General features: G+C 40.3%; 1 protein-coding gene across 2 annotated transcripts in view; it reads left to right on the top strand.

Moving 5' to 3' along the window:
• The window catches only part of DOCK2 (dedicator of cytokinesis 2), a 2,042,522-nt gene that overhangs the window by 211,643 nt on the left and 1,805,655 nt on the right, over nucleotides 1-25,224 (top strand). For both annotated transcript variants that reach the window (XM_078653374.1, XM_078653373.1), the window contains exon 3: nucleotides 21,705-21,745. In XM_078653374.1, coding sequence (XP_078509500.1) covers nucleotides 21,705-21,745 — 41 coding nt within the window. The remainder of the gene's footprint in view (nucleotides 1-21,704; nucleotides 21,746-25,224) is intronic.

Here is a 25,224-nt window from a genome sequence, read left to right as displayed (position 1 = left end):
AGCTGTTGCTCTTGCTGTTCAAGTGGACTTGGTACTCTTCTGGTATGCATAGCATGAATCCAATTGATTGGGTAAACCTGCACACTTCACTGCTGTTGTGACAAGTATGACCTGTCGTGGTTTAACCCACCTGGGTGCTAAGCACGATTTTCTGGTGTGTTTCTTCACTCACATCCAATCTCCAGGGTTCAAATCATGCTCTTGACTTGGCTGCCTTGCAACTGCGTCTTCTCTAACCTGATGAGAGACAGAACGCACCAGATCAGCCATTACTTTGTAATAGTCTAATACCAGATCATTAGTTATATACATTAATTTATTTCTAGGAATGAATGCTTGTCTCATTGCCCTTCCCATCAGGATTTCATGTGAACTCAATCCTGATTTTCTGTCAGCATGCTTCTGACACCCATCAGCACAAGTGGTAGTGCATCTGGCCATTTCAGCATTGTGGTTACACAGATCTTAGCTAATCTTGATTTAATTGTTCCATTCAGCTGTTCAACTACTCCAGAAGCCTCTGGACAGTAAGCACAGTGCAGTTTTTGTTCAATGTTGAATGCAGCACAGATTATTCAGATTATCTCATTATTAAAATGAAGTCCTCTATCTGATTTCAAAGTCACTGGAAAACCAAATCTCTATATCAATTCCCTCAACAATATTTTTGCAACTGTCAAACTGTAATTTCTTCTAGTGGGGTATGCCTCCACCCATCTTGAAAACAAACACACTTTGACCAAAACATATTTCAATCCATTGCTTGGTGGTAACTCGAAAAAATCTAATTGTAACCTGGTGAAGAGTCCTTCTGCCTTTCTAATTTTAACTCAACTAACTACTGTCTTCCTGCCTGGATTTAGTTGCTGACAGATTAAGCTTCGTTGGCAAAGGCTCTCTGCGACTACCCTAAACTTTGGATTATAGAAATTCTGTCTGAAAAGTCTGTTCATCGAATCCCTGCTTATGTGTGCTGTTCCGTGAAATACTCTTGCCATTTGAGAGAGCAGGTAGTCTGGCATGACTGGTCTGCCATCTGAGTACACCGTCACTTCATCTTCTGTCCTTTTTTTATACAACCTGACCTTAGCCAGATTTCTTTCTCTCTCTGTTCAGCTTCTTCCTGCAATTGTCTAAACTCAGCCCATGTTTCTAATGCTGAGAAAAACATCAGTTGGTAGCTGGTTTCATCATTTTCCACTTTCTTATTTATTGCCAATTTGCTTCTTGCACAATATTGAGCAATTTGTTTTGCATATCTATTGCCTGCCGTCACATAGTAATTTCCTGAGTGGTATGCAGCACATTTGACCACTGCTATTGGCAATTGTAATGCTTTCAACACTTCTTTCACATTCTAATCTAATTTTGCATCTGAGGTAATTGCATCTGTTTGATTATTTTTAGTCTTTCGGGGTCACTTTTCTAACTCCTCTTTCTATCTTTTGCCCTAAATACTTAATTTCGTGTTGACAAAACTGCTATTTCTCTGGGGACACCTTGTGTCCTCTTTTGGCCAAATGGTTCAGTAATGGAAATGTGTCAGTGACACAATCCTCTCTTGTCTTTGATGCCACTAATAGGTCATCAATATACTGAACCAAAACAGATTGTCTGGGCATTACTAATGACTTTAGACACTTTTTCAAGATCTGATTAAAGATCAAGGGACTCTGTATACCCTTGAGGAACTCGGCACCATGCCAACATACGATCTCCAAACCGGGAAGCAAATAAATATTGGCTATCCGGTTGCAAAGGTATAGAAAAGAAGTTTGACACAAAACTGTACACTAACTTGCATTCCATGGTATCTGATAAAGGATTACTGCTGGATTTGGCACTACCAGACAACAAGGCACTACAATCGTATTAATCTTTTGCAATTCCTGCACTATTCTGTACTTGCCACTAGGCTTTTTAAGTCCTTTAATTGGCAAATTACATGGACTCCTTACTATTTGATTCAGAATTCCTTGTTCAATCATTTGTTCAATCACTGGAGCAACTCCTGCTTTCACTTCTGGACTCATTTTGTACGGTTTTTTGTTTGGATAAACTGCACCTTCTTTCACCACTATTTTCACTGGATCAACATTTGTCATTAACCCCATCTCTTTTCCTGAAAAGTCCCACACCTTTGGAATTACTGTGGTTGTCAATTCTTCTGGCAAGTCATTTTCAGTCATTAATGAAAAAATCCCATCTACTTCTGTCCCTTGCTTAGCTAGCAACATCCTGTATACAATATCCTCATCAGGTGTTTGGAAAGCAACACCATCGGGAGTACAATAAATTGTGCAGGTTATCTTGCACAGTAGGTCTCTGCCTAACAAATTCACTGGACTTGAACCACACACCACAAATCGATGCATGTCTTTAAAATTTCCAATATGCACGTCATTTTTTCTTGTAACTGGGGTTCTAATCTGTTTGTTTGATACTCCTACAACTTGAATAGTCTCTCTCTCTCTCTCTCTCTCTCTCTCTCTCTCTCTCTCTCTCTCTCTCTCTCTGGGATGTCTGCTGGTCTCACAGTAGACCTGGTAGCACCAGTGTCCAATAGAAAAGTGATATAACTACTTTTAACTTTCTCATCAATAAATGGACCTGTCTGATCTACCCGCAAGGATGCGCCAAGCACACGTTCCTCTACCTCCCCCTCAGGCACCATCATTGCACATAGTCTGAGTCATCTTCACCATTCTGCAAAAAATATTGTGAAACCACAGGGTTTCTTTTACCAATTTCTCCTCAAAATCCGGTGTTCACACTGTATTTTTGAATGTTCACATGGTCTGGCATTGGAGCTTATGGCACCTGATGCTGTAGAGTAACTACCTATTGCTGCTGTTGCTGGTTCACAACCACTTCATTCTGCATCTGTGGATTTTAATTTTGATTTTCCCCATTATTATTCTGAAAATTCTTACACTCGTTTTTGCAATGTCCATGCTTTCTGCTCGCATGACAAGGAAACTTCTTCCTTGCTTCCTCTTTACTCATTCGTGCTATTCCTTTACTACCATTCAACACTTGTTCACTCTGCTCTTTCATCTGATTTTCAGCTTGGGCAACTACATTTGTTTCTTGCTGCTCTGCCAAATTCACTTGTGCCCACATCATTATCTCTTTTAACTTTCTATGTTTTGCCATAATGTCGTTGCTGCAATATTTCGCATATTTCAATATCACATCAATTGACTTGCTCTGCCAGTGCAAAATGTGCTGCTGAATCATCTGACTAATCGCCGTGTTCAAACCAAACACAAAACGATACACAAAATGTCCCATATCCTTATCACCAATATTTTCAAAGCCACTATACCGCTTAAACACCTGTAGCAACCTCTCATAATAAGCATGCATAGATTCCATGGGTTCTTGTGTCGTTCTGTCTATTTTCACCCAATCCTTTTCTTTAGGAGGGATTTTACCATTGAAGAAAGTAATTACTTGGTGATACTTCTTCATCACTTCTACTGACGGGGTCCTGTTTTGGAATCTCTTGCATAGTCCTCAGTCGGCCAATCAACCGTAATCTTACACTCAGGCCATAAATCAGAACAATGTCAAATAAACCATCCAAATCTTTCAACAATACCTTTGAAACTTTCACAAACCTTTCCATTTGCTTGTACTATTCAACAGGTTTCTCTCTCAACCTTGGAAAATCATTTGTAAATGACAAAATATCCTGTCTACTCCATGGAACATGAACATATCCACAGCCAGGTACCTCCCTCATTGGACATACCCTTTAAATCTTTTCTGATTCTCTCATTGGAAAAGCTGACAATGCTTCTTTAGCTTGGGCTTCCTCTTTCTTCTTTGTCTATCTAGTTCTCCATTTATCAATGTCTCCAGATTTTCTCCAAATGTTCATCAATTCTTTTATCTGAAGTCTTTTACCAAAAGTATTTATACTTACTAAACCCTTTTCCGTAAATTCCACTCGATATGGCTTCTGCAACAACTTCGATCTCTCTGTCTATTCCAATCTCTGAAGCAACCTCTGTTAACTTCTCATGGAAAATCTTTGCTCTTCTAGTTATGCTTTTACCCAAAAACAACAATTCTTCTTCACTTTACATGTTCAATCTTTCTGTGCTTACATTACTAGCTATCGTTTCTTCCAAATCCACTTTCAATCTACTAATATCCAAGACTTTTGGTTGTGAATTTCGTTTTTCTATACCCTGTGCCCACCTCTCAAAATCATCAGGAGTAAACATTGTTGAGCCTCCCATTCCACTAGGGCTTGTAGACACCTTTTCTTTTGCCTTTTCAGGTGTAACTCTCTTTGGAGTCTCAGTTAGGGGTTCCATAATTGGAAGTTGCATTAATCAAATAACCAAATCACTCTCACTAGCTTGATCGTCAGACATCACTATTTCTTTTCTAAAATTACCTAAAGGAACTGTCAGTTTGTGATTTCGGACAACTCTTTTTAGCTCCATACAATGGGATCACGGGACCAATTGTCACTGGCACTGTCAAAGCTTCAGTATTAAAATGATCTAGTTTTGTTCAAAGCTTGTCTCTCGCTATCTTGTAACACCCTAGCACTTGAAGTATCATGAAGAATCTGTGGAACCAATGGTGTTCCCAACACTGGAGCACTCGGGGTGACACTACTAGGTATCGCTTGATACAGTGGAGGGTTTTAATTCAAATATCCTCAAATAATTCATCTTCTGAGTCTCCATACCCTGACACATTCATGTGTTTTGTCTTTTCCTGGCACTTGCATACAGTCTGCTCTTCAGCCATTAACACTGGATATAAACCCTCTGGTACCATAGCTCTTCTCCATTGCTTCATCTGATCCTCACATGACTCATATGGATATCTAGGTAAAAATCCTCAATCTTTTTCCATGTCTGAATTTCTCTAATTCAAATGCCTCAGTTTCCCATTCTTCCAAAGCCTCATACTGAGTCAACCTAGGTCTTGGTTCTAGATCATTCATTCTGATTCTCAAATTCTGAAGAATTCTCCCATTTAACGTACCATGTTCTGGGAAAGCTAGAACACCATCACCTTTTGTATACTCTACCCAATTCTTCAGCCATACACAAGTATGATATCCTCTTTCCATCATCATAAATGAAGCAGGTGTCTTTGGTGGTGGAATAGGAATTCCCTCTCTAGTCAACACAGGCTTATCTTTCTTAAAGAAATTCTTTAATTTTCTTTATTAGCGACATATTCCACTTTTCTTCATACATTCTAGATGAACGATATATGAAAGGGTCTTCCGTAACCCCTCAAACTCTGTTGCCTACACGACTCACACCAGCAATCAATCAGAAATCGGCATACAATATCTTTCTCAACCAATCTTAACAAGGCTTCTATCTTAGCAACCGACCAAAGCTCAGGCTTGTGCTAATTGTTTAACCAATACTAGTGTGGCGTTTTGTGACATCAGTATTGCTCCTCACTACTGACCCTCCCTTTACAATCTGCTCCCGTCTCACGCCCGCTGCTTCCACCAATCCCACGGCGGCTCTGTGACGTCAGTATAACTCCTGCGACTGACCCTCCCTTCACAAGGTAATATGAAAATGTATTTCTTTAACTTTTCTTAATAAAATTCATTAGTAACAACATAAAAACTGTGCTACTCTGTCTGCTCCACGAAATAAAGAATAGATTCAACTTATTCCGAAGTAAATAAGTACTTCTTTTAACTGCGAGTAACACCACTGTTTTCTCTTCATTCTAGTTCGGGGAGTACCCGTTTCTACTTCAGCAATAACCCTTTTAGAACATAAGGCTTAGGTCCCTCTGATAACACTCTTCGCTATCATTCACACTCTGCTTTTACACAATGTAGTCCCTAATGTAATACTGCCAGCCCTCCGTAGCTTGTCAGTATTAGGACAACAGACGAGTAACCTTCTGCAGTGTTACTTCTGTCACCACCCGCTATTCAAATTCCATTCCCGGGATGCCCTAGTATACACTACCCATGTGCTTCTAGACAACATAAAACAAAACGCTAACTCTTTTGTTAAACATGGATAGATAATTAATAATCAATACTTATCACCAAACTAGTCAATAATAACCACCCTCTGCTACCAGAAAAATGATCCAGCGGTCCACCAACAACAGATATTTCACTACCATATACTCACCTGGGCCCATAAAACTCACAAGAGGTTAAAACCGCTGGTGTTGGTTTAAGTTTTATCAAACTTTCACAAAACTGTTTAGGATTAGTTTATTCAATACCTCTGTTCAATTTCAACTAACCCTTTGCAGATCAACAAGTTCTTTCCTCTGGTCGATGGGCCATTAGTTGGATCTAGTTGATGGCGATAATTAACTAACTTTTCTATACTTTAAGTAAATCAGCACAGACTCAAGAAGTTTTCAAATCTTTATCTACATTTTAGATGCATGTGAACAGTCTCAATACAGTGCAGTCACCATCATTCATAGGATAGAACATTTATTTCAATTAATAAACACAATACATTTATCCCTGACTCATGCAATAACTGATGTCGGAAAAGGAGAGGACAGAGAGAAAAGGTCAAAACATTAGCAAATAACAGAAAATTATATTTACCAAGAATGGCGTGGAAGACCAACCTCCTGGCCAAACGGCTGGTGGGGGTCCCCTGAGATAGATTCAGGAGACAAATACTTCAGGATATGAAGCAGGACAGGATAGTTACCCTCTATAAGATACAGACGGTTGTGCCACACCCCGCGATCTTCAAATCTAACCCAATTAAGTTAGGATAGAAATTTCTGTTTCAGGTTCTGTGATCAGTTCTTCATCAGCATCTCATAGCATCAGCATCTCTCCCAGCATTCAGCAAGTCTCCAGCAGCAACTCTCCTCAGCTCTGTCCTCTCTGATCTCCGCTCTCAGCAGTCTCTGTTCTCCCTAACTAACTAAAAAAAATCTTAATTATACCTCTCGTTCTGAATGTTCCACCCATTAATGTTTCAATATCATAAAATACGAAATCTGATTGGTCCGGCAAAGGAGGGTTCTTCATCACACCATGCTTACATGTCACTTAATTCAGTTAAACCATTGTTCGTAATCCCAACCCCTTATTTTTTATTCTCATACACTACATGTTTTAATATTGCAACATTAATAACACTAAAATGAATAGAACATTTCACTGTTGAACTCTGCACCATCCGTTCCCAGGATGTAGCATTCAATCTAAGCTTCCTTTCAACTGCTGTGTCATTGACTTTCATGGCTTCACTCAGTGAGCATGCTCGGACTTCGCGTCATTCAGCTCATTCAGTTATGCGAGAAAATCCCAAATACGCACTAATGATAAAAGTCAAAAGACAGATGTTAATTTCATAAAATAAGTGTTTACACTGTATACCACCCACCTCTACTCTATCCCAATTTATTTACGTTAGTAAAATAGCTTGCTCTAATTTCAAGTAAGCAGATGCCGTGCATGCGAGTCTTCAAGCCCCATGTTAATAGCTTCTGCTCATGCACCAGAATTCCCCTCCAAGCGCTATCTCGTCATACTACATAGATGTAGTTGACGCATGCGCAAAACAGATTTTCCCGTTCCAAGCGGTATTGGCCCTTCTTCAATGTTATCCGCGTTAGTACATCCATATGCAAGCTTCGCTAACCCAAATATGTTTGTGTGAATGTGTATTCGTTTCGCAAAACTTTATTAATAACTTGTTAGTGAGTTAAACGAGCGATTTTCTCCGAGCTAGTCTCGTTTCTCTGAAACCTTGCCCCATCACCATCATTCACAGTAAACCCTGTTTTGAGTAACCTCACCCAATCTCCACTACAAAAGCATGCTCTCTCACTTTCCAATTGTCATCATACCTCATTTTCATCTTCTCCTGTTTCTGCTTCACCCTTTCAGCTACTTTCCCAAGATCCATTCTGTTCACTATTGTCACTTTCTTTGTTAGCCACCAGGGATTGATCTTCGATACAGGATCTCTTCCTTTCAACAAATGGAGAGGACTCACTTCCGTAACAGAAATGGGAGTAATACTATACATCCGTAATCTCACTCTTAGAAGAATCTTCTATCTGTTTCCAGACCTGTGTGCTACTTCATTTCCATCCTTAAGGACCGGTTTGAAGCGCTCAACCGAACCATTCTCCTGTGGCTCATATTATGCTGTGGTTAAATGCTTGATGCCCCAATTGATCAAAAGCTCCTCCGTCTCCTGTGACTTAAGTTGTGCCCTGTTATCAGTCACCACTACCTCTGGGCACCCTTTTCGAGCAAACGCCTCTCTAAAGAATTCAATTACTACCAGAGAGTTGGCATGTGTAACAAACTTGACCTCTGGCCACTGAATCTATCTCTGTCTTCCAAACTTCCTCTGACATACCCATGAATTCTGCATTAACAAAATCTTTAACCATCGTCACCATCTCAATTTCATTGTGCTCCTCAGCACTTCTATCATGCAGGCATGCCATTCTGGACAAACAATCTGCCATGACATTATATTGTCCTGGCATGTACTCAACACTAATTTGTATTCCTGTAACCTAGACGTGAGTCTAGCTATGCGCACAGTGGTATTCCATCCACCACCAGGTGACAAAATCCCCAACAGCGGCTTATGGTCAGTCCTCAGGATGAACTTACTTCCCCACACATAGCTGAAGACATGTTCAATGGCCTACACTCATGCCAAAAGTGCCTCCTCAATTACAGCATACCTCCTCTCTGCTTCACTATTCATCCTTTCCACACTTTTGACCCAACACACCTCCAATAGCATACAAACTGACATCCACAGTTAGTGTGCAAACTTTGATCCAATGTAGAGAACACTCTGGCTCCCCCTACATACACACCACTTCGTTAATGTTTGGCAGTTGATAACAACCCACCACTAAATTGGCATTGTGGGCTCTCAAGTCCACACATAATCTCAGACTTTTTTCAGCCTTGCGAGCCAACAAAAGGGGGGAAAGCCACTCTGATGACTCCGCTTTAATTATTCCCTAACCAGACCCTCTAATATATCTTTCAACTTCTCTCTCACATACACTACCACACAATGGAGCTTCTGTTTCACTGGGATGGCACGCTCCTTCAACTTGATTTTATGACTAAATCCATTCAATTTCCCCAATTTCTCAGCAAATACTCTGGATAACTGCTGAATCACCCAGTCTTTACTCTTGCTGCTAGAAACTACCAATACAGGTTTCTTACTACTCTGGTTGAGCATAATTTTCAATCTCCACTGATCTCTTCAACCCAACATGTTGGCACCCTTAGCAGCCACATATAGCTTTATCTGGGCCACCCTTCCCTTGAATTCAATTTCCACTTCTTCGTACCCCTCAATGTCTATCTGAAACCATCAAAGCTTTCCACAATAAGGTCTGACTTCTTCAGGGCATCCAAACACCCTTTGCCTCAAAACTGTCGCACACAATATTCTCTTGTAATAATAGTCCATGGCGAACCAGAATCTGCCATCAATTCCAGATCTACATTCAATATGTGAACAACTCCCTCCTTCACCCAACATCCTCAAAAATCCTATACAGATAGCACTGAGCCCATGTTGCCTCTACCTTCCCATTGTCATTAAACCTACCACTCATGCATGACACATTTCCTTTGACAGTGGTACTATTATTCAGTTTTCTTGAAATCCCTATACACTCGTTCACAATATCCAATGTGCCCACATTTAGTACACCCCTTACCCACTGCTGGGCACTGTGATAAAGACACAACATGGTAAGTGCTCCCGCACCGAACACAATGAATATTCTTGTAATTCCTCTTGTATGACTGACCATAGCCCACACAAATTACCAGCACTCACCCCGCACACATCCTCAGCAGAACTCTTATTCTCCTTGTTAATGACTTCATCCATCTCTCCTACTGTTCTAAGGCTTTGAAAGTACTGATACCATCCTGTAAATTGGGATCACCCATCACTCACACCTGCTCCTGAACCATTTTGCTCTTAACATGTACAATAATTTGGTCTCTAATAATTTAATTAGTAATGGACCCAAAATTACAGTTTGTGGCTAGTGCTTGTAAGTCTGTGAGGAACTCATCAAAAGTTTCACCCTCGTCTTGGGCACAAGTGTGGAATTTAAACCTATTAAGCGCGACACTGGCAATGGTCTTACAACAATTCTCCATAGCTTCTTCACAAATATTCCTGTCACCATGGCCCTCCATTTGTGGCACTATTTTGAAGACCACCTGTCCCTCTGACCCAAAACAGTTTATCAGAATGTTCTTCTTTCTGTCTTTCTGCAGCCATCCTTTCTCCATCTATAGCTTTGTGATAGGTTTTGACATCCTCCTTCAACCTCACCCATGGGATAGGTGGTTCTCCTTTACTTTGTAGAAACTTTGAAAGAGGATTAAACTGGATACCTCAATATAAATTTGCCCAGGAAAAACGAATCCAAAACTCAGTTCCTTCTGAAATGAATGCTGATTTGTTAAAATTGTTAAAAATTTTCTTGGGTCCAATGAAGACAGTATCACTCTTGTGCTGCATCAAGTGTAGCAGAGACATCTTCATAAGGCATCACCATCTGTTAAGATGTAACACTAGATTTTATAAAAAATCTTATTTAATATTAGCAGCACAGTACAAATAAGACTGCACACAAACAAGTCCTCTAGGAAACTGCTTCCCAGAAGGATTCTAGAATATCTCTCTGGAGATAGCAGAACAAGAACAACACTTAAAAGTAAACACTATTTCACACAAGGCCTATGCAAATGTTACAATCTACTTCATGCAACATCTGTCGTTGACTTCTCAGATGATAATTCACCAAAGTTTTGCTCAGTCTGTTTGTTAAAACTTTCTTTCACTCACAAGTCATGTAGCTTGAACCAAGCTCCATCTTCAGTTTCATTTGTTTGATCTGCTTGAGTTTTATTTGCTTCTTGGTTTGCACAATTTGCAAGTGGTGCATTTTGATTGACTCTTTGGATTTTCAGAGTTCTTTTGTTGTCTTCTTTTTCTTGAACTCTTTCCCCCATTTCTTCTAGGTTCATGCAACGAACTTGAGTTTGGTGTTGGGTGTCAACTGTTGTTTGTTTAACAATTCTTCATCTGCAGCACACACTCTATTAGTGTTAGACATGCAAATTCAATATTGCAAAACTCCACATAGCTGTGTTTATCGCAGGTATCATTTGCTGTGGTCCACTCCAGTGAGCCCCAAGGGAGCACTATTGCCCATGCTTCTTCACCAAAACCCACTCAGTAGATTCAAGGTAATGACAGGTCTCAGTCCTTGCAGAAGATGTAGCTCGCTTGACTTGATGAGAAAGAGAGAGTGTACTGCATCAGCCAAGCCTTTGCACTAAACCAATACCAAATCGTCAGTAATATTTATAAGAACAGCTGATGAAATGCCAATAATTATAAGAGCAGCTGAAGATATGCCAATAATTATCATGGCTCTACCCTTGAATATTTCACATGCACTTGAACCAGCCTTCCAACGTGGATAGCTTCACATGCTGTGTAGTTCCAAAAGATGAACATTTGGACATTTTACGCATGTTGGGGCACAAATCCTGGCTAGTTTGCTTTTTATAATGCCATTCAGGCACTCACACCTTCCTGTAGTTTCTAAATGATAGCTACTGGGAAACCTTTGTTCAATAGTTAAAGCAGTGCACACAATCTTCATGTTTTCTTTCTCAAAATTTGTGTCTTTGTCTGTCGCCAAGAAGTTGTGTTGTAATTTATTCTCCTTAATGGAATGTGCCACCACCCCTTCCCTGTTGACCCTGTTGGTATGGCCGGCCCTGGAGCTTGCCATGGAATGTTGAGAAGCTCTCCAGTGAGGAGAGTGGATGATTAATAAACAGACCTGTTACTCCTATCTTGGTCTCTGGATATTTCAATATTTACAACACTGGCGACGAGGATGGGATAGAGTTCTTAAATGGAGTATTTGTGGAGGAAGGTACTCCAGTGACTCTGGTCACTGATAATGGGGTACAGTTTTGCTCAGATGAGATGCGTACATTCCTCAAGGGTTTGGACATTAAACATGAAACCACCGCTTTATACTGCCCTAAGGCCAATGGGCTGGTGGAGCGAGCAAACAGAATCATCAAGGAACACATCCAATTAGCTGCAACCAATGGGCATGATGTAGAAGAATCTATTAGGATGTGTCTGTGGGCTTACCACACCTCTCCCAATAGTGTCACAGGCATCTCACCCTTTGTGGCACTGCGTGGTCGTGAACCGTGCACCAAGTTTAATCCCAGTTGGCTGAGTATATATATATTTACAACAAGTTGTCATCCCAGATGTTGGTATCAGCTCCCTCAATTATAATTTGACAACTGTTTATGCAGCGCGTCTCCTTATTTTATTTGCCTCAATCCACTGTGAAAATAAGCTAAAAAATCACTAAAATATACATCAGACTATGGAAGAGTGGCATTGCTACGAATTCTACGTGTAGTCTTGTGAAAGGACCTGCTGTATTCCCTACATGGCTCATCTTAACGCTGGTTCTTTTAGCCATATTTTTCTGTTGACACACTATACACCTTTGATACAAATTATCAACTATATTTCAAAAATGACGATTGAACCAATGCCTTTTAAAGATGTCCAAAATCTATCATGCCCCACATGCATAGATCCATGCATCATCCTTGTCATTTACAGTAGCAATGAATATTGCAAGACAAACCTTCCATGCGTCCATCTCCATATATCATTTTCATGGTGCTTGTATCCTGCATTTTTTGCACCTGTGTTTTTCCTCCTTTGGCTTTCATTCTGCATTTCTCTCATCTCATTTATTTGAGTTGACATTAAGAGAAAATTATTTACATTTTCAATTGCTATTGCTGAATTTTCATGTGCATGATCTGGCAATGTTGGTTACGTGTGCACAACACTTGACAACTGCTGTTTTCTATGGGTAATTTTAATAAATGCACAAAACAAACCAAGAGTTCATGGGTCAATTGTGATGTCAACAGAGATCATTAAACCCCGCTGTGACCACTCCAAAACAGCACTGACTATCAGTATAAATGGTAACACTCAATGTATTGGCTATGCAGCAAACTCTAGTAATGGCAATTAATTTATCTACATGTGCTGAAGTTACATTATACAAGTATTTTGCCTTCACAATGGTAAGTTAATATACAAACTACCAATGCTGCCCGTAGCTTTCAATGAATGTCTCTCAAATATGCGCTATCTACAAATAAAATTCAATCATCCAACTCAAGTGGTACATCTTGAATATCTGGTCTTAGCTCGGTGCACAATTCTGTTACATTAATACAGTCATGCTCAAATCCAATTAATTTCATCATCATTTTCATTTTTGGCAATGGTAAAAGTGTAGGTGAGTTAAGGACATCACATCTGTGAAATATTTTCAGAAGCCAGGACAATTTGTTCATAATTAGTCAATCAGCTATTTGTTCAAATCTATATTTTGAATGTTGTTAATAGTGTTGAATTACGTACTAACAAAATAAGTGTGTAGCTCATTATTGTTTCCCCCTGCAATGTAGCAATGCCAACCACTGAAATATGTTTCAAACATCCAGGCAAATCAGGTGCAATTGGATCTAATCAAGCAGCAAAATTGCAATTGGTCTCTTTGCCTTCCCATATTGTTGATTGAGAACAGAAAGTGAGCACCCTTCATTTTTATATCAAAATAAGTTAAAATCTTTCTCATTATCAGGCATTCCTAAAGTGAGTGTTGTACATAAAACGTGTTTGAGCTCCAAGCAAGTGTAAATACATGCTTTATCCCAAAGGTACCAGGTCAGAGATGTCCATGTGTGTCAATCTCTGTAGAGGCTTTGCAATTAAGGAATCATTTGGAACCCACTGGTGAGAATAACCAACCATTCCTAAAAACATCCCCACTTCTTGGTGTGTTTTTGGTGTGTTTATTCTCAGAAATGCAGAAATACACTGTTTTGATACCTTCCTTATTCCTTTCTGAATTTGATGTCCCAACTAAATAACTTCTTTTTTAACAAGCAGGTCATACCCTGGATCTGGTCCTATCCAATTCCCCTTCGGTCCTTTGCCTGCCCCCAACACAAGTTAAGTGGACAGATTACTTTATTATTGAATTCTACACCTCTCATTTTAAACCTACCCCCTTAGGCCAGATCTCTCTGCCCAATAAACGAAGACAGTGGCACAAAATCAACAAAGTCTTATTTAAAGAGAGGTTTGTTGAACCCTTCATCTCTTCCTCAGAGAATATTGATACTACCCTAAAGAAATTTGAAAGGGCAACGAGGGCAGCCATAGATGACATAGCCCCTCAGAAATTGTTTAAATCCCGACCAGCTCAGAAACAAGAAGTATGGTTCTCAGAACAGCTGAGAACACTAAAACAAGCTGCTAGAAAATTGGAAAAAAGATGGAGATCGTCCCACCAGGCGGGTGACAAGAATCGCTATTGGAACTCTCTGTCCATTTATCATAAAGCCATCCGTACAGCACGCAAAACGCACATTACGTCCCAAATTACAGCTGGAGGAAATTCCCCTAGGGTTCTGTACCAAATCCTACAAACATTTGTAAAACCAGTGGCATGTGAAAGCTCTGAGTCGTCATCACAACAGTTATGTGATGATATCTCTCAATTCTTTACCAGGAAAATCGACACAATTTACGAGAAAATAACCAATTCCAACAGGGCATATAGTACGATCCCATTACTCCCTCTAACTAAGGATGAACCAAATCAGATTACGCATACCCTAGATTGTTTCTCCCTCATCACTGCAGAGGAGGTATCATCGCTATCCACACAGATTAAGAGTGGAAGCCCAGACAATACAATCCCAGCTAGAATAATGCCCATTCTGACTGAAGAATTATGCCCTATAATTCAGAGACTCGTGAATCTTTCACTAACGTCAGGTGACGACCCCAAGGAATGGAAACGAGCCCTGGTAAGACCAATTAGGAAAAACACTGCCATACCTTGGACCGAATTAACTAATCTTAGGCCCATTTCACTACTGCCGTTCTTAGGGAAATTGATTGAAAAACATGCTAACCGTCATTTGTCCAAATACATTGAACTTGCTGGTGGCCTGGACTATTCTCAATCTGGGTTCAGGCCAAAGCATAGTACTGAGTCCACCCTTCTATCAGTCACGGACGATCTCCACATGTACCAGGACAGAGGCTATGCCGTTATTTCTGGTACTATTAGATCTGTCGGCAGCGTTCGACACAGTGTCACATGCCATCTTAATTGACCAGTTGGCTAACATTGGAATAAAGAACAAAGCCCTAGCCTGGCTAAGGAGCTTCGTAACTAATCGCACCGAGAGTGTCACCATGGGTGCCTACCACTCAGAGGAGGTGGAGATTTTGAAAGGGGTGCCACAGGGCTCCTGTCTGAGCCCAACCCTTTTTAACATCTATGTGGCACCCCTGGCAAGAGTGATGCGCACGTATGGGTTCATCCCAGTGTCATACGCGGATGATACACAGCTCCTCTTCCCTTTCAAAACTCTCTCCACTGAAGTAATCAGCTCCTTTTCATTAGGCATGAAGGCTGTAGCACAATGGATGTCCTTTAACTGTCTCCAGTGCAATGTTAATAAAACAGAAGTCATGTTATTCGGTGAGGCCAAAATATTATGGTCCCCAGATTGGTGGCCACAAGACCTGGGAACAGCTCCAGAACCCAAACAGGTCGTTAAAAATCTAGGGATAAAGCTAGACCAAGAATTATCACTGAAACAACACAGTAACTTTGTCATAAGCTCCTGCTTTCACACCATTAGCCTGTTATGCAAAGTTTTTCCCCTGCTCCCAGACTCTTTCAGGAAATCCCTGGTACAGGCACTTGTGTTAAGTCGCATCGACTATTGCAATGGCCTACTACTTTCCGCAAACAAGGGTGTGTTGGCTAAACTACAAGTTATCCAAAATACGGCTGCCCGGTTAGTCCTAAATGTCTCCCCTAGAACAGCATCTCAACCTCTTCTGGACCAACTGCATTGGCTTTCAATTCAGCAGAGAACGAAGTTAAAAAGTATGCTGTCTAATACACAAAAGTCTCAAAGGGCATGGTCCCGCATACCTGGAAAAGAAATTTACCCCATACACTCCGACCCGCTCTCTCAGATCCAGCGACCAACTTCTCTTGGTGGTACCCCGTGCAAGAAAGGCCAGGCATGGCGGTAAAGCTCTATCCATCACGGGACACTCACTATGGAACAAACTACCTCTGTCCCTCAGACAATGATCAGAGCATTTAAAATTCAGAAGACAACTCAAAACCCTGCTGTTTAGTAATCAGATCTAGGTCCCACCGCTGATACTCTGTTCTCTTTCTGTCCTTGGCTCCTAAGAGCAGAGATACTCCACTCGGAGTCGATTCAAGCGCTCTACAAACCCGCAAATAAATAAATGAATAAACAATATTGCATCTTTGCAGAGGAAACTTTGTGCCTATTGTTGCCAACTGATTCAACAGTGCAATAGTGTCCAACTTACAGATCTCTTATGTTTTTGCTGCAATCAGTAATTCATCAGTGTATTTCACTAACACTGAATCACAAGGCAATTTCAAAGAATAGAATTCTTTTTTCAATACTTGAGAGAAAATTGAGGGAATTTCCGTATACCCCAGAGGGATTCTAACCCAAATCAGACTTCTATTTTGAAATTTAAATGAAAAAAGCTACTGGTTATCCTCATGAAGAGTAATGGAGAAAAATGCCAAGCACAAATTAATCACTGTGAACCATTCTGCATCTACTAGAATATGAAACAGAAGTACTGCTAGATTGGGTCCCACAGGACAACATGGAGCTACTATCTCATTCATCTTTCCTAAATGTTGAGCTACCCTCCATTTCCCATTCTGTTTATGCAAGCCAATTATATGTGTGTTACATAGACTCTCCAAAACCTCTTTAAAATGGCTTGTTCCACTATCTTTTCGATAACAGATGCAATCCCTGCTTCAATTTCACAAGAAAGTTTATACTTGGAAATGCGTGGAAACTCTGCTTCTGCTTTCATTGTAACTTGGACTGGATGTGCACTTTTAATAAGCCAAATCTCTTTCCTATAAAATCCAAAACATCTCTTTTCACTGTGTATCTTAAATCGGAAGTGAAATCCTCATCTGTGAGAACTGGCAACATACCTATTTTTGTTTCTTGAGATTTCATTTTAAAATATACAGCATCATCCTTTGTTCAGTTGGAACCACGATCCGATGTGCAATTATTTACACAATTTAACTTGTATAAAAGATCACATAACCGATTTACTAGACTTGTTTCACTAATTCTTTCTAATGTATATCTGATCCCATTTTTACAGGCACATTTGCATTCACCTTTTTAAAAAAAATGTCTACTACTTGGACTTCACTCTCATATTTACTTTTAGTCTCTTCTGATTTGTTTTCAATTGCAATTACAGTAAATGTATCTACAGTTTCTAACACTTCCTCACTCCACGCCTTTGTGTGATAATGCAATCTTGCATCCATCAAATTATTAACAGCATTACAAATACCACATTTCAACATTTTTTTGCTCATTAGCTACGTAATCTCATTCATTCTGTGCTCCAAACTGAGCAGGTCTGTGTTGTGTTTTAATTTCAAACAAGACACACTTAAAATAATCACTTTTCTACATAATTGCAACTTTTTATCATTTGCATTAGTTTTGTGCCTTTGTCTGAGCCACGGTATGTAAACCATGATGTAAGAGCATCTTATTTGCCGCTCTTCCAACTGCAGGTGAGAATTGCCTGTCCAACTGTGTATTTCTTTATTTTGCCAAAATTGCACCCATTGTCAATTTTAAACCTCACAATACACACATAATTAATGACAATACAATTTCAAACTCAATCACAGTAATTCAATAAAACAAAAAACAATAAAGAATAAACCTGAGTTGGTGTACTGGAAAATGGGACAGAAATCGAACTTACTTCCAAACGTATGAATGAATCAATCAGGGGGTTTATAAAGTGCGCTACTCACCCATGAGGGTTTCATGGCACTGGGGGGTGGGGGTGGACGGGTGCAGCTCCAGTTCAGTTGAAGAGCCAGTTCTTGAGGTTCTTCCTGAAGGTGTGCAGGGTGGGGTAGCATCTGATGTTGACTGGAAGTTCGTTCCAGGCCTTGGCTGCGACTTAGGAGAAGGCTCTTCCACCTGTTCGGGTTCTGCGGATGCAGGGGTCTCTGTGAATAAGTTCTGCTTCAAGGCACGAGAACATATGATATATGGTCGACATGTTCCAAGGGATGACAGCAACCACTTGGTAATAACGCTAACTTTAAAGAGTGGGTTTGAGAGAATCCTTGAGTGCATTTTGAAGTTAGGTTTTGTTTACATTTGGCACATTCTTCTTTTTAATGTCATCATACACCCTCAGGTCCGGTATGATTCACAAGTGAGGTGAAGACTGGTTTCCCCATCAGCCCTGATGAAGTTGCCTAAATAGGTTGGCAACTAAACATGTTGGCCATTCGCTCCTGAAAATGGCCCAGCATATGCAAATTTTTTAATATGAGGACGCTCACGGCACCTAATAAAATTACTTTTTGCAAGTGAGTCGTACCTCATTTTAAACTTTGAGAACTGCATTTCTTTTTTCACGGGTACTAGCAGGCACTCAGTGACACAAGCACTGACAGTGCATCTATTCACGCTTTCACTGTTGTCTTTTCTTTTCATTTCACACCTCCAAGAAATTTGAAAACATACTCTTTTTCTTTTTGGTCAAGAAAGTTACTGATGATGATAATGTGGGCAAGCTAGTGAGTACCAACCAGCTAGCCCCCACTTGGTGATACTACTGTAAGGTACTTTCTGACCTTTCTCACATTTTTTTGGTCACAAATCTTGTGTGGTTAAAAAATTTCATTTTGATGTTTGTATGGAATGTGGTGTATTGACGCTCCTTTTTTAAAATTGAGCAATCGGACTAACAGGTTCGTGGCAGTGAGCCTATCCTGTGAGGACGTTTTAAGGCTTTTAAAAACTCCCCAAAAATACAGTTAATTGTTCAGAGCAAGTCTGGTCTTTTTGTGCTTGTATATCATTTTACTTTGCCATTCAAATTTAACCCCTTGCATCCTGATTTTGGTTAAATACTTTTGTAAAAGCAAACACACATGAATAAGTGTCACAGCGATAGAGCGCTTAATACATAGAATCAATACAATCAATAATCAATGTGATTTCAAATACGCAAAAATATTTCAATAAACTAACTAACTATAACTAATTACCGATCTTAACTGAACCCTAACCTTACCTCTGCTACCAAAATAAACTGATAGAGCGCGGGCTCACCTGCCCGAGATTTTACCATACTCACCTGGGCCCATAAATCAACATACATACTTTGAACAGGTAAACCTATGCTTAATCAATTTCGTTTAACCATTTAGGACCTATACCATTTGACTGACCAATGCAAGTCACCGGTACCTAAAGTCCTAAGGGATCAAGGGTGTTAGCATAACAGGCAGTAAATAAACATTTGCACTCATATAATAACCACAAACTCGGGTAACGTTTAAATTCTTTATCTAATGTAAATTATTAAATGTCAGTGTCCATACTACATTAACTGAAACTTGATCAATCAACAAAAATATGATTAAGGTAAGATAGAATGAGAAACTTTCATTGAGCATTGAAACATAGGGAGGATGGAAAAAGGAAAAATAGTACAATGACGAACCCACATTTATTATAATTACCTAGAATGGTGTGAAGACCACCCCTGGCCATGGGCTGGGTCAAAGGACAGAACCCCAAAGTGCAGGTGCCACCAGGAAAGAATAGATGCAAAGCAGAATCAGGACAGGTACGGACAAAATTCGATCAGGACAGGACCACCTCAGGCTAAGACCGGCACCCACAGCTAATGTGCTACGCCTGCGTTGCACCTTCTCTACAGCCAACAGCCAAACCCCGATTGGGTCTTCGAATCTCCCTTCCCAGTAACCCCGATTGGGTTATTGATTCTTCTGACAGAGTGCTCCGCCAGCCCCTCTGCTCTCGATCACCTATTGAGTGCATTGGGTCTGTGACAGGTCAGCTATTCGGACAAGTCAGACAAATTAACTAGCTAAGCCTACTCTAGTTATACTATTTTCCAGTACCACCCCCCAATGATGCAAGTGTAAGGATCCCCAATTTTGATTGGACAAAAGGATGTGGAGAGGTCCTCACACCATACCAAATTAAAACTATTTTTCTGAATATTTAATTTAACGTTCCCGACCATCAATTTATTTTCCCAAGCGTCTTTATTCCACCCAACAATTTAATACAATGTTAACAGTTTGTCTTCCACTTGGGGTCATCAAGTCAGGTTTCCAGGCGCATCTTCTAGTGTGATGATAGCTTGGCTTTGATTTAATGTCGAATGATTTAAGCTCCTTCTGGAGTTTTGACTTGCGCAGTGTGGGTTTTCAAGATGGAGTAATAGCACTTCCCATGCCTGAAATGTAATACATAAAAAATAGAAAAGAAACAGTTTTAGAACACAGAATAAATGAATGCACTGTATACCACTAACCTCTACTCTATACCCATTGATTTATTTTAACTATTATGTTTAGTGTTTAGTCAAAACAAACAGCGTAGCAAAAGCAGCAGTGCAAGCTTCATGCATGCTGTAACACGAAGGAGCGAGAAAACAACACTGGGTGTGGGCTTTCCACAGTAAGGCCAAGCCTCCTTATCAATAAGCAACAACACAAAAGCCAATACTGCAAATTCTACCTTGCACGAGGGTTTACTCTACACAAAGAACTGAACTGAGTGTGAGTGTGGACAGGTTTGTCAAGAATAAATTGTCTTTTGATAAATTGTTGTCAATTGTTTGGTGAACCCTAACCAACAAATACGTTTAAAAATTGATGAATAATAAATAAGATTTTTTCTTGACAAACCTGTCCACACTCGCACTCAGTTCAGTTCTTTGTGTAGAGTAAACCCTCGTGCAAGGTAGAATTTGCAGTATTGGCTTTTGTGTTGTTGCTTAGTAACACAAAGCAGCCATCTCAATTCTAGTGCGCAGAAGCGAAGGTTTCCCTCCAAGCAAATATAGTACGTCATGTCACGTGAGTATGACAGACGCTTGCGCAGTAGGAAATCCTGCGTAGCAGCAGCCATTTTAATGCAAGCGGATTATAGTTAGTAAAAGCACATTGAAAAGCTTCCCCTATATGCTAGATATGCTGTGTAATGCAATATTAATTAGATAAAACATGTTAATTAGTACGTTATGAGTTATTTGAGTGTGTTGAGTACAAGCAAGTCAATTTACGTGTGAATCCTTGCTCCATCAACGGCACGGCACAGATTTTAAGATTGCCATTGTTGCTGGAGGGAGGGGGCTGTGCCTTCACCACACTAAACTGTAATAAGTAGCATAATACAGTCTGCACAAATATGGTTTTGATACGTTTTTAGGTAGGGTGGATTTCCTATACCCTTAAGGAGGTGACCATTAACACTGTCAATAATATCATGCTGTGGTCCTCATTAAATTGAAAGTTTAATTGTGACCACTACAATTGCAGATCTATATTGATTCTAGAATCTCCATGTCAACAACACCGGTCTTAAAAATGCATTCCGGTTCAATTTTGCTACCAAAAAAGACAAACATCTATTTTTTTCTTTACAGATTGGTACAGGGGATATCTGACAAAACAAAGGATACATGAGGTAAATGTAACTTCTCACATTTCTTGTTTTACAAAAATATGAAGGTGTATTTTCTTGTATGTACATGGATGCAGCATTATCAGTTAGAACAGATAAGCTATTTTGTACATGATTTGACATCGTTTGCACAACTCGAAGTCTTGAGATCATTCTCTTTGTGTATGCTATTCCTTTACAGAGCTGGGCTCTAATACGATTTACTTGTCTGTGATAGTAAAATCAAAAAGTCACAAATACATTGAACCTTGTCATAAAAAATACTTGGTTAGAGAGTTTACTTGTGCGTGCATTCATATTTGTGGTCATTAGCGTTTCATTAAAGGCAGGCTCGAGGTACTCGCCTTCAACAATCTAACAATACATACTGTGAAATGGTCATTGCTGTCATGCAGATACGTTTTAACGTTACATCTTTCCATGGTGAGCAAATATGCCCTATCCTACTGATGACTTCAGCCATGTAGCAGTATAGCAATATCGCTTATCTCTGGCTCACCTGTTTCCGTGGTCAGAAAGCAGATACATGGATCATCAAAACCACTGGTCTATTATTTACTGAATTATAGCACACATCTTTCCTACTTAAATAAGGATGTGCCATCTCCTTGATCATTATGATATAAGAGAGAATGGGTCCCTTGCTCACTTTGCCACTGGATTCAAGCTAGCCTGGCTGATGAGGGGTGTTACCCCGAAACTGGTCCCAGGAGGCTTGTTTCCGGTACAGGGAAGACCTGGCTTGGCAGTTTGAGCTGGACTGTTCCCATGAGGCGCAGGGTCAAGACTGATTTGCATATAGCTGGGTCTGAACTGGGGTGTCGAAGTGAGCTAAAGAACGATGATGGATTCAACCCAGATCTGTGACTGAGGGTGAGTGTCTGAAAAGTTACAGCACTCCGTCCATCATCTCCTTGTGTTTGCTTTGTTCACCCTAAGTTGACAGGGTATTCCAAGACGTGGGTCCCTTGCTCACTTGGCCACTGTATTCGAGCTTGCCTGGGTGATGAGGGTTGTTACTCTGAAACCAGTCCCAGGATACTTGTTTCCAGTCCAGGATAGATCAGACCAGGCAGTTCAGGCAGGACTGTTCCTATGAGGCACAGGGTCAAGACTGATTTGAATATAGCTGGGTCGGAACTAGGGTGCCAAAGTGAGCTAAAGAACAATGATGGAGTCAACCCAGATCTGTGTCTGAGGGTGAGTGTCTGAAAAGTTTCAGTGCTCCGTTTATCATCTCCTTGTGTTTACTTTTAGAAAGTAGGCATTTTCTTGTTTAACCATTCTGTGTGCCTCAGCTGGTTTGTGTATTGACTGTCTAGTTTTGGAGTGACAGGGGCTAGTGATGTGCATTCACTGTAGACAGCCACAAAGGGGGTTGAGGTGTATTCTGCCTTTCCTGGGTGACTCATATTTGGGCTGAATAGGCCTGGTCTGCATTTAGAATTGTGGGAGGAGTCTTCACTAGCGCCGGAATAGGCAGTGTCTTCTCTGCACAATGCTGTCTCCACATTCTGTAGTGAAGCTAGGCTAGAGAGGGCAGAATTGGTTTGGGCTGCGCTCTGGAACCAGTACCACAAAGAGAAAACGTGGTATAGATATTGGGGCTCCGACCCCTGGACTTTCAAACTCTTTTGGATAAAGGAACTTGCCCAGAATTCGGTAGTACCACTTTGCTGTGTGCTTTGCGGTGTTGGCCTACAGTAGCTGCTTCTGTCTCTGGAAGAGAAAGGACTGGCCTGAACTTTCTGCAACCTCTGTATTTGAGTTTCTCCAAGGGCTTGTTGTAGAGCTTGCTCCTTGTTTAAAAAGTCTCAGGAACAGCAAAGACTGCAAGTTCATCTGCTAATAGCACTGGGAACTGAGGGCCAGATGTACGACCCTTTTTTTCGCTCGCAAACAGGAGATCGGCCTGTTTGAGACCGCACAAAAGGCTCATGGCATGTACAAATGCTATTTTGAGATTCACTGACTTGCAAAATAGCATTTTCACTGCCATGTACTATTGTTTTGCGACCGCATTTGCGGCTGCAAAACACTTGCTGTTTGCCACCTTCTTCAAGTAGGTGGTAAACCACTCACAAACGAGAAATGATCCCCAGGGAATCCCTTCCCCTTTGTGAGTGTGTGAGGAAATATTTTTTAAGAAAAAAATGAAACTGAAAAGTTTCATTTTTCTTTTTTAAATGCATCCCGTTTTCCTTTAAGGATAATAGGCTGTATTTAAAAAAAAAAAAGACTATGTTATTGAAAAAGCAGTCCCAGACATGGCAAATTGCGCTTGCCTAATGAATATTGAAGATGCATGCAATTTGCAACCCCATTGGGAATAGCTAACCGTGTCTGTGACACTGTTGTACATTGCTTTGCATTTTGCGAGTCGCAAATTGTGAGTCGTTAAATGTAAGGGTCGTATTTCTGGCCCTGTGTGTTTTCTGTTGCAACAGAAGAAAAAGCAATCAGACTCAGTCAACAATGCCGCTGATGGCTCCGTGTACTAATAATAAGCAAAACAATTGCCAATACTGTTATCCTAAGTTCCTCTCATTCGTCACAGCACATTGGAATGAAACCAAACATGGGTTCCAAGACTAGTAATTCAGTCTGAATAAATCATTGTTTATTTCATTCACTTGAAATGCATTTGTCAATTACTTTATGCAACTTATAACATTTTTTAAATCTCTACGATCAAAAACATTATATACAATGGACAATAAGTAAAACTGTACACATTCCAAAACATTCATTATTCCCAATTAATCCACACATTCCACATTCAGCCGGTCGCACTCGCACTCATAGAAAAAATTGTCTATTTACATTAAACATTCAATGATCCATATACAGAACACCATAAACAATACTTTTTTTGTGTTTATATTTTTGAACAAAAATGCAAATATTTTGAGATCTTATGGCGCGTAACCTAGCGGTTTACGCGTTTCGAATTCCAAGGGTTGGGAGTTCTCATCAGGACCTCATAGCTGTGGAGAAAACAGAAAAATCTATTTGTAGCCACCCTTTGATTCTCTATCATTAGACTGCCCCAGCACTACGCTTCCACTTCTTACCTCCTACTGAAGAGGAGCCTCAAAAATCAATCCGACGAGGGACACTGTGGCAAAATAAACCAACAAGCCACCATTACTTAACAAAACCATTCTCAAAGATCCAGGTTCGAAACACATCTAAATCACGCCCAGTATACTCACAATTGCCCCAGGTTGTGTGGGATGTAAACAAAAAGCATGGTCGCAGTCTCTTAAGTATCGTAGGTAAGGACTCTCAATATTTCCTACATGTATGAAAAACAGAGGGGGGGCTTTTTGAAGACCAATTCTTTCTTGTACAAGCACAAATCTTGTCTGCCCTTCAAACAAAAAGAAGTTGTACCTTTATGAAGAAATCTCTGTGGAATGACGCCGTGCCTATCAACTGCCCAGCGGTAGAATCAATCACGCTCGCAGTGTTCCGCAGAG

Source organism: Lissotriton helveticus, chromosome 7, assembly GCF_964261635.1.
Source record: "Lissotriton helveticus chromosome 7, aLisHel1.1, whole genome shotgun sequence".
NCBI lineage: Eukaryota > Metazoa > Chordata > Amphibia > Caudata > Salamandridae > Lissotriton > Lissotriton helveticus.
The sequence above is the reverse complement of the archived record's forward strand: the minus strand, read 5'-3'. Positions and strand labels throughout refer to the sequence as shown.